Raw genomic sequence first — 16,586 nt, 5'->3', positions numbered from 1 at the left:
CGGGCAACAACCGCCACCTCCAACCACGACGACCGCTCACCGCATTCGAACCCACGCAGCCGCACGCGCAGCGCTCTAAAGCTGCGCGGCGCACTCGCTGGCTGTGGCGAGAGTTGTGGATGTGGTCGTTCCGTGTGAGCCGCTGGGCAGGGGGCAGGGCGGAGTGAGGCGTGAGGGAGGAGAGAGAGAGGGAGGGAGGGGAGAGTTGTGTGTGTGTGGGGGGGGACTGGGTGAGCGAGGAACGCGGCTATAGAAGAAGAGTTGTCGGACCCGAGGGTTGCGCGCCTCGCCCGCATGCGATGCGCGCGCGCGACCGCTGCCAATTCTCCGCCGCCTCGGCACCCACGCCTCGCCCCAGCGTCGCGATGCCCGCTGGCTCCTGCTCGCTGGAGTCGTAGCCTCCTCCCCTCGTCCTGCCCAGCATCGACAGCAGCAACTTGGCTTGCGTCCGTCCGTTCGCGCAGGAAGGGAGGGGAGAAGCCGTGGCGAGTCGGCGCGCGGAGGAGAGCGGAGGCCGTGGAGTTTCGTGGAGTCGGGGAGTTCGCGTCCCGATTCGGGCTGTTTAAACCACGCACGATGATGGCTCCGCGGTGGATCGCGCTGGCTCTGTGCGTGGCTCTGACCCGGACCCGAGGAGCCGCACCTGGGGCAGGTGAGTCGCCGGCGGCCACTGTGTCTGCGTGTTTGCTTGAGTCCTTACGGACCAATTAGTGTGTGTGTGTGTGTTCGCGTGCATAGTACAACAGTCTTAATGGAGCAAGTGGGTGTGTGTGCAAGTCTTATTGCTGTGTATGTTTGCTGACGTCGTCTTTGGGAAGTTGTCTGCCCATGTGTAAGCTTGGGTCTTGTTGCGTGTGTGTGTGTTAAAGTCTTAATGGAGCAATTGCGGGTGTGTGTTAAAGTCTTAATGGAACAACTGCGTGTGTGTGTGTGTCGTCTTACTCAAAAGCGGTCGGGCTTGGTGCTGGCCACCCAACCCCTCGTGCCGGCCTTCATAAGTGCTCGCTAACAGCACTTGCCCCAAAAGTATGTTAAGGCTGTACGGGGGATCTTTGTTGTTGTTCGTTCATTCGTCTTATTCGGAACGTTGTTGTGTGTCCTCGTATGTATTTTAATGTGACTATCAGCTCCACGTGTGCGCCTCGCTCCTCTGCAATGTTTTCTTAACGTCGCTGAGATCAGTTAAAAGTTTCGCGTGGCCACCCCCAGATAGTGGTGATGACGGTGGTGGTGGTGGTGATGGTGGTGATGACGGTGGTGGTGATGGTGGTGATGGTGGTGGTGATGGTGGTGGTGGTGATGGTGGTGGTGATGGTGGTGGTGGTGATGGTGGTGATGACGGTGGTGGTGGTGGTGATGACGGTGGTGGTGATGGCGGTGGTGGTGATGGTGGTGATGACGGTGGTGGTGATGGTGGTGGTGGTGATGGTGGTGGTGGTGGTGGTGGTGATGGTGGTGGTGGTGGTGATGGTGGTGATGACGGTGGTGGTGATGACGGTGGTGGTAATGGTGGTGGTGGTGGTGGTGATGGTGGTGATGGTGGTGGTGGTGGTGATGGTGGTGATGGTGGTGATGGTGGTGGTGGTGATGGTGGTGGGAGTGGGAGTCATTGTGTGCGCCGATGTCGCTCACGGCAGGTGTAGTCACGCGTGTTTGTGTGAAAGTTGGCCACGTCACCTGGTGAAGGGTCTGTCACCTGCTGAAGTTGTGTTGTGTGAGTGTCCGGGGATCTTTGTCTCGTGCACGGATTTGCGTGCAGCGGGGAGCGCTGGGGTCGTGGGTGCTAATGTCGTGAGTTCAACTCAGTCGCAGACGTAGACTGGGAGGCAACACATTTATTCAGTTCCAACACACGGGGTAACTTTCCCCTTCACAGAATAACAACCTACGGTGGTGATCACCAGGCTAACTACACTAGTTACCACGTGATCACCAGGCTAACTACACTAGTTACCACGTGATCACCAGGCTAACTACACTAGTTACCACGTGACCACCAGGCTAACTACGCTAGTTACTACGTAACTAGCTACACTAGTTGCCACGTGTTAGGTGAGTACCTGGCGTTACGTGTAAAAAATCAGCACGAGGGGAGACAAAGGCGGTCGGGCGTGGTGTTGGCTACCTCTAACATCGTGTGCCGTGCCGGCCTTCATAGGTTGCTCGCTAACAGCACTTGCCCCAACAGTCTGTTGATGGCTAGACGGGGGATCTTTGGATTTGAGTGTTCGACTGTTTGCAAGAGTGTTGTGTGTGCACGTGTGAGAGTGTTTGAGTGCGTGTTTATGTTTGTCTCTGTGTGTGTTTTGAGTGCGTGTGTTTAAACGTGTTTGTGTACATGTTTGTCGGTGTGTGTGTGTGTATTTGTCGGTGTGTGTTGTGTGTGTTTAACACGCAGGATTTCGCCACCAGTATCATCCATAATACAGGTTTTTGGGAGTTTGATCGCGTAAATATAAATGTGTCCCTGTGGCTTTGCTCTCCAACATCTACAGTAAACATCTACAGTAAACATCTACAGTCAACATCTACAGTCAACATCTACAGTAAACATCTACAATAATGTTGTGGCTTTGCTCTCCAACACACCGCTGTGCTGTACTGGTGACGAATTGGCACGTTCTGTTTGCGTGACACACCTTACGAATTGGCTGTGTTGGGTGGTGGCGGGTTTAACGACACATTTAAATATTTACGCGATCTAACCCAAAAAAACCTCTATTATGTGTGTTTGTTTGTGTGTGTTTGTCGGTGTGTGTGTGTGTGTTGAATGTGTTGTGTGTGTTTGTCGGTGTGTGTGTTTGAGTGTGTTGTGTGTTTGTCGGTGTGTGTGTGTTTGTCGGTGTGTGTGTGTTTGTTGGTGTGTGTGTGTTGAGTGTGTTTGTCGGTGTGTGTGTTTCAGTGTGTTTGCCGGTGTGTGTGTGTTGTGTGTGTTTGTTGGTGTGTGTGTGTTTGAGTGTGTTGTTGAGTGTGTTGTGTGTTTTTTCGGTGTGTGTGTTTGTTTGAGTGTGTTGTATGTGTTTGTCGGTGTGTGTGTGTTTGAGTGTGTTGAGTGTGTTTGTCGGAGTGTGTGTGTGTTGAGTGTGTTGTGTGTTTGTCGGTGCGGGTGTCGAGCCGGCCTTCAATAAATGATCGCGAACGGCACTTGCCCCAATCGTCTGCCGAAGGCTATACGGGGGATCTTTGTCAGGGTGTCCGCGCAGTGCCCCGTGTGAGTGAGTGAGTCCTGTTGCGCCGTGAGTTTGAGGGGTCAACTCCAACCCCGCCGGCGTCTCCTCCTCGCGGTCTTCCACCCTGCGGCCCCTCCGGACCACGACGAGTCGGTGGTGGTGGTGGCGAGTCGGTGGTGGTGGTGGCGAGTCGGTGGTGGTGGTGGCGAGTCGGTGGTGGTGGTGGCGAGTCGGTGGTGGTGGTGGTGGCGAGTCGGTGGTGGTGGTGGCGAGTCGGTGGTGGTGGTGGCGAGTCGGTGGTGGTGGTGGTGGCGAGTCGGTGGTGGTGGTGGCGAGTCTGGGTGGGGGGGGGGTCTCTCCGTCGGATCGCCTCCCAAGTCCACGGCGTGGAACGCGGCTAGGGGGGCATCCACTTAGTGCGTACGCATGGAGGGGGGAGGGGGGTAAACCCCAATGCGTAGTTTGCGTATGGGGGGGGGGTCTACTGGCAATGTACGCATAGCAAACGGGGGAGGGGGGTGAAGCCTCGATAATAATTCGTCTACGTTGGCCTTCAAATGAGTTAGTCCGGCGGTGGCCTTCTGTTTGCTTAAACACGTCAATATTATTAATCCTTGGCCGTTTCTGCGTCGATTAAATATCAGCCGTTCTATAGGATTCGGGAGGGCGGGGGTACGTCAGGCGTACCTACGCAGGTGGGGGGGGGGGTGTAAGTAGTCGGCGTGCGTACAGGGGGGGGGGTCAAGTCGTGACAGACCCATGTCTACTCGGCACTGTATGGATGGCCCCTTGGCAGACGAGGCGCGTGGGTAGTGGAGCAGCAGCAGCAGCCACGTGGAGAGAGACAGGGGACTGCTGCGACACGCTGAGTCAAGTTCCCCGCGTGCTTGTTTGTGACTCCCGTTTGCGGAGACTTACGAAGTCCATCAAGTATGTTGAACTTCTTTCGCACCGTACGTAGCCAACCGTGCTAATCGGAGGTGTTTGGGAAGGATACCAAACTAAACACAAAGGAATTCTAAATTGATGAGTTTTCAGTGACACGGAGACAGCCCCACAGGTTCATGCGGGGACCATCGTCTCAGCAGAGAGAAATACACGAACAGAGACCCCCACAGAGACCCCACAGAGACCCCCACAGAGACTCACACAGAGACCCCCACAGACCCCCACAGACTCACAGAGACCCCCACAGAGACTCACACAGAGACCCCCACAGAGACCCCCACAGAGACTCACACAGAGACCCCCACAGACCCCCACAGAGACTCACACAGAGACCCCCACAGACTCACACAGAGACCCCCACAGAGACTCACACAGAGACTCACACAGAGACCCCCACAGACTCACACAGAGACCCCCACAAAGACCCCCACAGAGACTCACACAGAGACCCCCACAGACCCCCACAGACTTACACAGAGACCCCCACAGAGACCCCCACAGAGACTCACACAGAGACCCCCACAGAGACTCACACAGAGACCCCCACAGACCCCCACAGATTTACACAGAGACCCCCACAGAGACTCACACAGAGACCCCCACAGAGACTCACACAGAGACCCCCACAGACCCCCACAGATTTACACAGAGACCCCCACAGAGACCCCCAAAGAGACTCACACAGAGACCCCCACAGAGACTCACACAGAGACCCCCACAGATTTACACAGAGACCCCCACAGAGACCCCCACAGAGACTCACACAGAGACCCCCACAGAGACTCACACAGAGACCCCCACAGACCCCCACAGATTTACACAGAGACCCCCACAGAGACCCCCACAGACCCCCACAGACCCCCACAGACTCACACAGACCCACAGAGACCCCCACAGAGACCCCCACAGACTCACACAGAGACCCCCACAGAGACCCCCACAGACTCACACAGAGAGCCATAGCCTCGTGCAGAGAGCCCAGCCCTGGTGCGGCATCACCCGCATCTCCACTTGTTGCTGCATCCCCACTCTTACTAATCCGCCGTATCAACTATCCCCCCGTATGCGTCATCATCTGAGACGGGAGAAGCCGGAGGCAGCTTTGTTTGTTCTCCTGCACGAGACTCGGCATCGTTTAATGAGAACAAAAACACCCAGAAAGTGACTGCCAGGCGGGCGTCACGGCGGTGACGTCACCTCCCAGTCGCTTCTTGTCAGCGCCGTTTCGTAACGATGGCTCCGCGCCCGATCGGGGTTTAAAATCTCTTTAGTTTATGTTCTTCTTTATCTGTTGTTCATGTTTATGATCCGTGTCATAGCGGGTGATATAGAATGATTACACAACGACAGGTTTTTTTAATGCACAATAATAATTTACAATTCCGCTTTTGAGTATTTTTGACAAAAACAGTGGGTAGAGCATCGATTGTGATGAATGAACGAAGCTTGAATCTATTGCTGGACGTTCCTGGAGCATGGAGCCTCCTGTGTGTGTCTACGACATGGGATCCGTTTCGTTTTTTGGGGCTTGCCGATAGCTTTACGAGGCATCAGCAGGGGTTCATTTATCACTGAATATTTCCCCGGGTCGCTGGTAGTCTGGAGTAGGCACACCACTCGGAGTCAAAGCCACAGCGAGAGGTGTGGTGGATGTGGCGTGCCAGGTGATGAAATGTGAGCCCTATGGGTGTAGCAGTAGACATCGCGACACAAAATGATAGACATCGCGACACAAGATGATAGACATCGCGTGTACGTATTTGGGCGCGCGTCCCGAGCAGGGGAAGGGCGTCGCACAAACCCCGCAGCCTCCGCTGAGAGCGGCACGTGTGGGCTGAGAGCGGCACGTGTGGACTGAGACCGGAGCTGAACGGGTGTCGCTTTTGCTTACTGCACAATCTGGCAGGGGGAAGGAGGTGATGGCGGTGGTGTGGCGGCATCCGTGGCAACAGCCGTTGTCTTTTTTACTTGAAGTTGCGTGGCTCCCCAACGACCCCTTCGAGCTGCCTCGGGGGGGCTGGGGGGGAGAGCTGGGGGGGGGGGATCGGGGGGGGGGCTATTGCAGTGGTGTTTGAGACCTCTTGGAGTTCACGTCCCCTGCCCTGCTCAGCCACACGTTGCCCTGCTCGGCTCAAGTGGCCCAGCCCAGCATTGCGGCTCACCCGCGGGCTGACTCTACAGGAGGCAGGTGGGCAGGGCAGGGCAGGCAAGGCAAGGCAGGCAAGGCAGGGCAGGCAAGGCAGTGGCTTTTGGCTGTCGGAATTTTAATCGCACCACGCAGGTGTGGGGTGTGAGGAGGGAGGGGGGGACTCTTGGGCCACCGGACCTGCATCGCCGCTCTTGTTTTGGTTGAAGACCAAAACATGCGCGAAGCTCCGCACATTCAAGTTGCAACAGAGAGCTGGGCGGCCGCCAAGCGTGGATGTCGCACCTCTCGCTTCGCACCCCGTGTGGAGCTCGTGGAGGAGGTTATGGTGAGGGTCAGGGATGAGGTAATGGTGAGGGTCAGGGTTGAGGTTATGGTGAGGGCCAGGGATGAGGTTATGGTGAGGGTCAGGGATGAGGTTATGGTGAGGGTCAGGGTTGAGGTTATGGTGATTGTCAGGGTTGAGGTCTCCTGCACGGAGAGGGGTGGTGCGGTAGCTTGGCAGCAGAGGCTGGCACGGTGGGGGCAGTTGGCACGGATTGGCTGGCACGGGCCGTGGTGCAAGGATACAGATGGGGCTGGCCACTCGCTCCTCGTAGTCGCCCACAGGGGGGGGGGGATCCAGGAGTGGAAGGGAAATTGCCTCTCCCATTGAGACCCCGAACAATGGTATTTTATTGATATTTACCCGTAAAATATGTTTTTTTTATGTAGGGGCCCTAATGATGAAGTTTGAAGAAATGTCCTCCACTTGGGAGCTTTATGCATCCCGCCATGGCTCGGCACCTGATCCCCCATTGCGAGTGGGGCCCGGGGCAGTCGCACTGCCTGCGCACTCGATAGCCATGACGCTGGCTGGGTGGGTCTCTGGGTGGCGAGTGTGTCCATGGGTGCTGGCTGGGTGCTGGTGTAGCAGTTGGCGCACTGCGCTATGAACCTTGCCGGCCCGAGTTCGATTCCCGCTCACGGCCAACACCAGTGACGATTATCTGAAACGGTCCTGGGCCTCCCCTATGTTGTTTCGGTCTCAAATGAGTGCCTGGTGCGATGTATAAACAATTCGCCACTCGGGAGACAAAGGCGGCCGGGTGATGTTGTGCTGGCCACTCGCCCCCTTCGTGTGCCGGCCTTCATAGGTGCTCGCTCAGTCTGTTAGGGATAAATGGGTGATTTTTTTTCTGTGAGTGCGTTCGTTAAGTATTAGTTGAGTACTCTTAGGTTTTTTCGGTAAAGTCACGTAGGTAAAAATAAGTAAATAATAATAGAAATAATAATAGAAATAAAATAATAAATCACGACGTTTCGGAGGCAAAATAATAAATTACGTCGTGATTTATTATTTTATTTTTAGGTTTATTTCTATTATTTTATTATTTTCTTATTTTTTGCCTACGTGACTTTACCGAAACAACCTAAGAGTATGAATCCTTACAGTCACGAAAGCTTCAAATCTAGAATTATTAGTTGAGTGTTCATGGGTGGTGTGATTCATGGGTGCTGGGTGATTGTGTTGGTCGGTGTTGCTGGATTATAGAATACATCTCAAGTGGTTATATTGGAGACACGTGCGTTGTGGTGCTGTACAGCACACAACAACAATCTATTCACAGGCAGGATGCACAGCCGTCTTTGTTTCCTCAGCACGGATGTCCACGTACCACGGCATCAACTCATTTAAAGCTGAATCAATCGAAGTAGTGGAGTTCCAAGACCATTTCAGATACTGCTTTTCACCAATGCCATCTATGGTCTGGAATCGAACCCAAGGCACCAGGTTTGTAGCAATGCACAGGCTGCTGCCGCTGTACCACACACGAAGTACCGTCTGCCAGCCGGTTTAGGCGTTTATCATTAACGGCATCTGCGGAATAGTTTTGTAATCGTGGTCGTCCATTATGTTTACAAGCTACATTATACCCAGCTTCAATAAGCAACTCTTACATTCATTAAATGCACTTGGGAGTGAGGGGTCATGTGTTTATTCCTCAACAAAACAGTTATGTTTGAGGCCACGCTTAGCACTTTCCATTATGAGTTTATAATTACACGGTTTTAATCAACCGCCTGATCAACTCTCACAGTTTTCTGAAACATTGTTTCTCATCTTTAAAACGTCTCGGTTACGCGTGCGCTTCCTGTATCCTGAAGTGCCCCTTGCTGTGGAAACGGAGAAAACTAAAAAGGGGAAACCTCTGAATAGCGTGGCACAAAGAAGCGTGGTAGAGTGGCGAGCCTGAAGACTCCCCTCGTCAACCAGGCCTCGAACCCCCCGAGTTCTGGCCGTTTCCTCTGGCTCTGTCTAATTCCTGACTTCCGTACAAGGCGCATTGGGATCGACGGATGAAATGTACCTCGCAGATGTAACTTGTGATTGTTAAGCTGGAGGCATTGCGTCGCCCCCGTCCTGATTCGCCGGCTTGGTGGAGCGCCTCGCCGGGAGGGATGGTGGGCGGTGGTCGAGACTCACGACGGAGCGGGAGCCAAAGGAGCGAGCGAGGGGGGGGGGGGGGCGTGCACCTCGGAGATGGAGCAGAGACATTCAGCTCGCGCTCGGGAGCTCGAGTCGTGAGGCTGAAAGGGATGGCGATGGCTTGGCGAGGCTTTCATCCAGCAGGGGATAGACCGTGGCAGCTGCTGCTGCTACTCCTTCACCACGACCATCGCCTTTGGGTGCCTTCATCTGCTCCAGTTTCCCACGGCGATCGTGCGGGGACGCTGCGTCCGTGCCCGGCGCACCTCCTGCACTGGCGCGCCGTGAGCGCGCTGCCCGTGCGGCAGCAGCAGCAGCACCAACAGCACCAACAACAGCAGCACCAACAACAGCAGTAGCAGCAGCAGCAACAGCAGCAGCACCAACGGTAGCAGCAACAGCAGCACCAACAACAGCAGCAGCACCAACAGCAGCAGCAACAGCACCAACAGCACCAACAACAGCAGCAGCAGCACTAACAGCAGCAGCAGCAACACCAACAGCAGCAGCAGCAGCACCAACAGCACCAACAACAGCAGCAGCAACACCAACAGCAGCAGCACCAACAGCAGCAGCAGCAACACCAACAGCAGCAGCAGCAGCACCAACAGCAGCAGCAGCAGCACCAACAGCACCAACAACAGCAGCAGCACCAACAGCAGCAGCAACACCAACAGCAGCAGCACCAACAGCACCAACAACAGCAGCAGCAGCACTAACAGCAGCAGCAGCAACACCAACAGCAGCAGCAGCAGCACCAACAGCACCAACAACAGCAGCAGCACAAACAGCAGCAGCAGCACCAACAGCAGCAGCACCAACAGCACCAACAACAGCAGCAGCACCAACAGCAGCAGCAACACCAACAGCAGCAGCACCAACAGCACCAACAACAGCAGCAGCAGCAGCACAAACAGCAGCAGCAGCACCAACAGCAGCAGCAACACCAACAGCAGCAGCACCAACAGCACCAACAACAGCAGCAGCAGCAGCACAAACAGCAGCAGCAGCACCAACGGCAGCAGCAACAGCAGCACCAACAACAGCAGCAGCACCAACAGCAGCAGCAGCAGCACCAACAGCAGCAGCAACACCAACAGCAGCAGCAGCAGCACCAACAGCACCAACAACAGCAGCAGCAGCAGCACAAACAGCAGCAGCAACACCAACAGCAGCAGCACCAACAGCACCAACAACAGCAGCAGCACCAACAGCAGCAGCAACACCAACAGCAGCAGCACCAACAGCACCAACAACAGCAGCAGCACCAACAGCAGCAGCACCAACAGCAGCAGCAACACCAACAGCAGCAGCACCAACAGCAGCAGCACCAACAACAGCAGTAGCAGCAGCAGCAACAGCAGCACCAACAACAGCAGCAGCACCAACAGCAGCAGCAACACCAACAACAGCAGCACCAACAACAGCAGCAGCACCAACAGCAGCAGCACCAACAGTACCAACAACAGCAGCACCAACAACAGCAGCAGCAGCAGCACCAACAGCACCAACAGCAGCAGCAGCACCAACAGCAGCAGCACCAACAGCAGCACCAACAGCAGCACCAACAACACCAACAGCAGCACCAACAACAGCAACAGCAGCAGCACCAACAGCACCAACAGCAGCAGCAGCACCAACAGCAGCAGCACCAACAGCAGCACCAACAGTACCAACAACAGCAGCAGCACCAACAACAGCAGTAGCAGCAGCAGCAACAGCACCAACAGCAGCAGCAGCACCAACAACAGCAGTAGCAGCAGCAACAACAGCAGCAGCAGCAGCACCAACAGCACCAACAGCAGCAGCAGCACCAACAGCAGCAGCACCAACAGCAGCACCAACAACACCAACAGCACCAACAACAGCAGCACCAACAGCAGCAGTAGCAGCAGCACCAACAGCAGCAGCAGCAACAGCACCAACAGCAGCAGCAACAACAGCAGCAGCAACAGCACCAACAGCAACAGCAGCACCAACAGCAGCAGCAGCAACAGCACCAACAGCAGCAGCAGCACCAACAACAGCAGCGGTAACAGCACCAACAACAATAGCAGCACCAACAGCAGCAGCACCAACAACAGCAGCAGCACCAACAGCAGCAGCACCAGCAGCAGCACCAACAGCAGCACCAACAACACCAACAGCAGCACCAACAACAGCAACAGCAGCAGCACCAGGGGGCTCCGCTCTGGTGCAGGTGCCTTGGCAGGCAGCGCAGAGTGAGTCCACGCGGCTTCCTCCCCCAACCTCTCCACCAGCGCCTCGTCACGGCCAAGGTTTCGGCCTTGAGTAAATAAATAAAGTAATGAATACACAAAAAGGATAAAAAAACAAACGCACGAGAGGCTTCGTTGCTGACTTCAACTGGAAATATCGGCGGTTGTTCCTTTGGTAAAGGTGCAGCCCTGCAATCGCTCGCTCGCGACGCTGCTGGCGGAAGCGTCTCTACGTAGAGCTCCTCTCTAGATTGCATTTTGGTCTTTTCTTCCATGGAGTACCCACACTCTACCCCACCACACGGTACGAGCAGCAGTCTAACTGCCTACACTGCTGTGTGAACCTGCACCATTGATTCAACTGCCACGCCGGGAGATGGAACTGGACCAGGCCTGGCTTGTGAGTCCGGTGCGCTCTGTTGGCCGTGGCACCGCTGTGGCTGCCCCCTCTTTGTGTTTTTGTTGGTTTCTGCCAAACACCGCCCCCCCCCGCCCCCCCCCCCCCCTGCTCGCGCAAAGGAACTTCCCAAGTTCCGATCGCGCGGAACGCGGCCGCCGCGGTCCGGAGACGCTGGCCAAAGCGGACGCCTCCTGGGACACTCTGCCACCGGGCATATTTAGACAAATGTTTCTGAAGGGTGTTTTAATTCGTGAATAATTCAGCACAATCTGCGCTAACCGCGGAGCGAGCCCATCTGGTCGACGTGTGGCCGAGCGCGATGAATTTTCCTCGCCAGACGGAACGCGTTCCCAGTGCAGGAACGCACGTTCGTCGCCACCGCTCTTCAGAGAGAAATGAAGAAGCAAGTTGCCTCGATCCAGCCTCCACCTACGATGGCAGAACCATCGGGCCGCGTTTAGCGTCGCTAAGCACAGTCGGCCAACAGGCCCAAACCGCTCGGTGGCCAGCAACAAGCAGCGACGTTCAACCGCTTGTCAAGTACTCGACAAGAGTTCACACAGTTTTCAAGTTGAGCGAGGTTGTACAATATTGGGCAATAGAGGCAGAAAGAGAGGGAGTATGGCCTGCAGTGTGGCGAGTAGGCGAGCAAGCGAGTTGTTATGACCCTCCGTGTGGTGGAGGTCCGGTGGCCGAGTCCCCGAGGGTGGAGCGAAGTGACCGGAGCCCACGGCGCTGCTCCCCCGGCGCCACTCTTCCCGCTCCGCCGCCTGGACAAGGCGCGCCGGTGTTCTCCTCTCCCCGCTCGGCACGGCCACTTTACGCCGCGATGGGACCCTCGGCAAAGCCTCGCGAAATCCCCCTGTGCGTTGTTCACGGGTGCAGTGCCAGGTTATTGTTCTCACTCATGAAAATGTGTGATTAAAAAAATATATATAAAACCCGTAATGGGGAATGTTGAAAGGAAAGGCATGGGCTATTCATCAAGTTTTGGACCACGTGCGTACGCATGCATGAGCTACGACTAATTACAAACGAGCTTAAGTTTCCCCCTTTGTGTTTGTGAATAGTCTGTACGTACTGGCAAGTGGACGAGCGGTGCTGGAAGTTTTCTGGGTCCGTCACGTGGGCATTAACATGGGAGAAGGAGCGCGTTGCTGGGGGGGGGGGGATCTGGGAGCGGGAGCGATCGAGGGCATCCCTGGGCGCGTGTGGGGGTGCATAGGGACTCGCAGCACCACGCCGCGATGCACGGTGACTCACGGGGAAGCGTTCGTGGTGACTGACAGCTGCTTGCGGTCCAAGGCACGTGCTGCGGGCAGTGCTCCTGCAGCCGCGTGGCTGACGTCACGTTGAGCTCGTTGAGCCGGCTGTCGGGAGCGGTGGCGCAGTGGTGGGCGGATTGTGCCATGCTCCCGGTCACCTGAATTCGACTCCTGGTCACGGCTAACATTCAGTTCCTGTTTCCTCATCCAGCTGTTAACTGTCTACGGTGGTGAAACGCGTGCCGCTGAGGAGATTTAACCCTTTGCGACCCAGGTGGTGGGTTAAAGTGTGGGTAACCCCACTGCGATCAGGAGGGTAACTTTCCCTCTTTCATCGGTATCGTGTGCGTGCCAGGCGGGGTGCCCTCAGCCTTGGCACTGCTGTCTCAGCAGATGCCCTCTTCTGCTGCTCTGCCTGCGTGTAATGTGAGATGGCTTTGCCTCAGTCTGCCATTTGGGGAATGTGCGTCTTAAAATGCCACAGTCAAGGTGGCTCGCACGAGAAAACCACTTTCACTCGAGATGTTTATGTTTTTCATTCCTGCCAGTCAAGCCGAATGAAACTTCTTGGTCCGACCGTCATGCGACGATCATGACTGCTACACGCAGACTGGTTGGGGAAGTGCTGCTCCGGAGTACGTGGACTCGAGGTCGCTTGAAGGAACCTCGAGAGGTAGCTCTGTGGGATTCACTTCCGTGGGCCGTTCGCTTCCACCAAGGGCCCCACTGCTCTGCGATAGACAAATTCACGTGAGAAAATGTTGTACAGGGATGGCAATCGCTGGCTGGATGGAGGCCTCCCCACTTCACGTGCATCGTGATATTGTTTGACGCTCCGTCGCTTCACTTCTCAGCGTGGGTACGGCCAAGTTGGGGAGTAGCGACGACTGATTCAGATGCCACTCGACACTTCGTGTCAGCCGTGGCCGGGGATTGAACTCGGGTCGCTGGGTTTGCAGTACAGTGTGATAACCACAGTGCCAATACTCCACATTTCAAAAGTAGTTTTTAAAATGTTCTCTCCATTGCATTAAGACTCTGAGCCGTATCATTACGATCATTGTTATCGATCGCTTGCCGTGCAGGAGGCCTGCATTATGGTGTGATTTTGTTCGTGTGGCGTCTAACTGGAGGTGAAAAACACACCCTTCAGGAAAATCTTGGCTTTTCACATTCGCATAAAACCGCAAACCTGCAAAGAGAGAAAGAGAGAGAGACACCAATCTCGACGAGCCCACTTTTCTCGTACAGCGAATCGTTCACAGTCGCGGGCACTTTGGCGACGAACGCGCTCATTCGCTTGGCCACCGACTTGTCCAAATTGGCGTTCCGAAACGTCCATTCCCAATGAGTATGATGACGATGTGTCAACGAACGCTCCAGAATGTTCTCTGCTGCGCTGTACGATGTGATCAGCATCGAGGCCAGGGCGCGTGTTGATTCAGAGGCTGCTCGGGGGCCTTCTGGCGTCCAACTGCCACTGGCTTCAGAATTTGCTGCCAAGTTCTGCGCGAAAAACTGCTCGAAATGTGCGCATTCATTACTGCGATTTCACTCGGTGGGTCCCCTGCGTTTTGTTCTTGGAGGGCTCCGTGAATTGCATAAAGCAAAAATTATCTGTTCATTTCCCCACTTGTGCGTAGGTCACGTCGGGAACAATTGCATTAGCTCGCTCCGTGATGTGCCGGTTGAAGGCGATTTTAGTAAGTTGATAAAAGTACTCTGCAAACTGACTTGTAATTGCAATGAATAAACTTAGGAAGGGATCTTCAAAAAAATTCACCAATCAGTTGTACTTAGAGCAAACATTCTGAAGCGGAATCAGATTTCGAAAGCCGACATTGATGGGGCAGGGAGATCTGTATCGCTTTTCTATCCGTGTCCAAATAGGCGGGCACACAGCTGGGAAGGGAACACAGCCGGGAAGTGAACACAGCTGGCAGGTGAACACGGCCGGCAGGTGAACACGGCTGGGAAGTGAACACGGCTGGCAAGTGAACACGGCCGAGAAGTGAACACAGCTGGCAGGTGAACACGGCTGGCAGGTGAACACGGCTGGGAAATGAACACGGCTGAGAAGTGAACACGGCTGGGAAGTGAACACGGCTGGGAAGTGAACACGGCTGAGAAGTGAACACGGCTGGGAAGTGAACACGGCTGGGAAGTGAACACAGCCGGCAAGTGAACACGGCTGGGAAGTGAACACGGCTGAGAAGTGAACACGGCTGGCAGGTGAACACGGCTGGGAAGTGAACACGGCTGAGAAGTGAACACGGCTGGGAAGTGAACACGGCTGGGAAGTGAACACGGCTGAGAAGTGAACACGGCTGGGAAGTGAACACGGCTGGGAAGTGAACACAGCCGGCAAGTGAACACGGCTGGGAAGTGAACACGGCTGGGAAGTGAACACGGCTGGGAAGTGAACACGGCTGGGAGGTGAACACAGCCGGCAAGTGAACACAGCCGGCAAGTGAACACGGCTGGAACCACGATGTTTAACTCCACGATCGTCACCTCTCAATTACCGCCTAATTGCGTTAATGTGCTAAGAGCGCGCGTTGTAATCAGCGCTTTAACGAAACGAAATTGAGCGTGCTCCGCGTCGTGTCCACGCGATGCTCGTGCCGGGAATAGCCATTGATGACAGCCACGGTCTATCCACGAGTGGACGAAGGCTTCCCCGAGCCTCAGCCACTGCCATCTCCCGCTCTCCTGCGCTGCTACAACGCCGTTCCCAGCATGCGTGCGCGAGCTGCGTGTGCCTCTGGCACGAATCGACCCGTGCCACATCCGCCCGCAACGAAATGTTACCCGGCCAGACAAAAGGGCGCTTTGACTTGGGGGGGGGGGGCGTGGGACTCGCGTGACGCGCGGCTCTCTCCCAGCAGCCTGTCCGTGCGGAGGGCCACTTTGTGCGAGCGCGTGGTTGTGAAAGGTGAAGGCGCAGTCCTGCAAGTGCTTTCTCTTCGCCACTTCATGACGATGATTAAGAAAAACAACCTTGCTTTTCACAATGCCGTACGAAATCAGGAAGACTGCTGGCGGGAGAGGCCTCCACTCGAGGGAGCACCAGAGAACCGCTGTCGAGGGTGTCTGGGCCTCCTCTCTCCCATGCTGGCACGGACAGCTCAGAAGAGATGGGAGTACTCGCACTTTGCTGCACCTCCGCCTTGGCACCGCTGGCTACGTACGCTGCGAGAGCAGTTCAACATGTGTACTTACACCATACGCAGCCTACCGATCAACTTCCATGTGCTCGACAGAGCCCCTCGAGAGGGCATTTTCGGTCTATGCTTTCACTCTGGTTGGACATCTCCGAAGAGCGGGAGTACCCACACTTTACCCCACCGCGTGCAACCTGCCGATCGACAAACCGCGGCGAACCCACTCACACTGCCAGGTGGACAGATGTGGTGGTTAGGGGGGGGGGGGGTGCTGGTTGCAGGAACTCGCCTCGTGATTGCAGCTGACGCGCCGCGAAATGGAATCGACCCGGCGACTTCTGGGTTGCGTGTCCAGCGCGCCGCCGACTGCGACGCCGCTGATGTCTGGAAGCGGAGGAAGTTTAACGGGGGCTGGGATCGCCGTGCGTGTCTGATTGGGTAAATGTTGCCATCTGTCAGGGTCGCGCGAGTCTGTGTTGAGCCTTGTTGACACAACACCCAGCGGTTTTTTTATTCGTCTGTTCAGCTTCTCCCTAATCAATTGACCCTTTTGCCTTTGTTAAACAATGCATAAAAAGAGCCGTGTAGTGCACATGGATGTTTAATTTGGATCGGGCCCCGGGTAATTGAAGCCCGCGTGGAATGGGGGGTCATTGCGAGCGACAATGTGCGGGTCTGCTGTTTGTGAAGCGAGCAGATCATTTCCCGAACTTTACGTATGGCGACGTGATGTTGGGTTTTTGTTATTAATTTTTATTCCTAAAAAGACATGCTCCCCAAAGCGTTGGAGAAAAATAACAAAAT

The 16,586-nt window shown here is 55.3% G+C and overlaps 1 protein-coding gene across 10 annotated transcripts in view; it reads left to right on the top strand.

Annotated features, from left to right (window-relative positions):
* The first annotated feature begins 210 nt into the window (after positions 1 to 210).
* Positions 211 to 16,586, top strand: part of LOC144938578 (receptor-type tyrosine-protein phosphatase kappa-like) — a 195,089-nt gene continuing 178,713 nt past the window's right edge. For 9 of the 10 annotated variants that reach the window (XM_078866540.1, XM_078866538.1, XM_078866534.1 and 6 more), the window contains exon 1: positions 211 to 652. In XM_078866540.1, coding sequence (XP_078722666.1) covers positions 295 to 652 — 358 coding nt within the window. In that variant the 5' untranslated portion in view covers positions 211 to 294. The remainder of the gene's footprint in view (positions 653 to 16,586) is intronic. The other variant, XM_078866541.1, reaches the window with a different exon arrangement.

The sequence above is a fragment of the Lampetra fluviatilis genome, chromosome 22, assembly GCF_964198595.1.
Source record: "Lampetra fluviatilis chromosome 22, kcLamFluv1.1, whole genome shotgun sequence".
Classification (NCBI taxonomy): domain Eukaryota; kingdom Metazoa; phylum Chordata; class Hyperoartia; order Petromyzontiformes; family Petromyzontidae; genus Lampetra; species Lampetra fluviatilis.
This window is presented reverse-complemented; position numbering and strand designations above follow the sequence as displayed.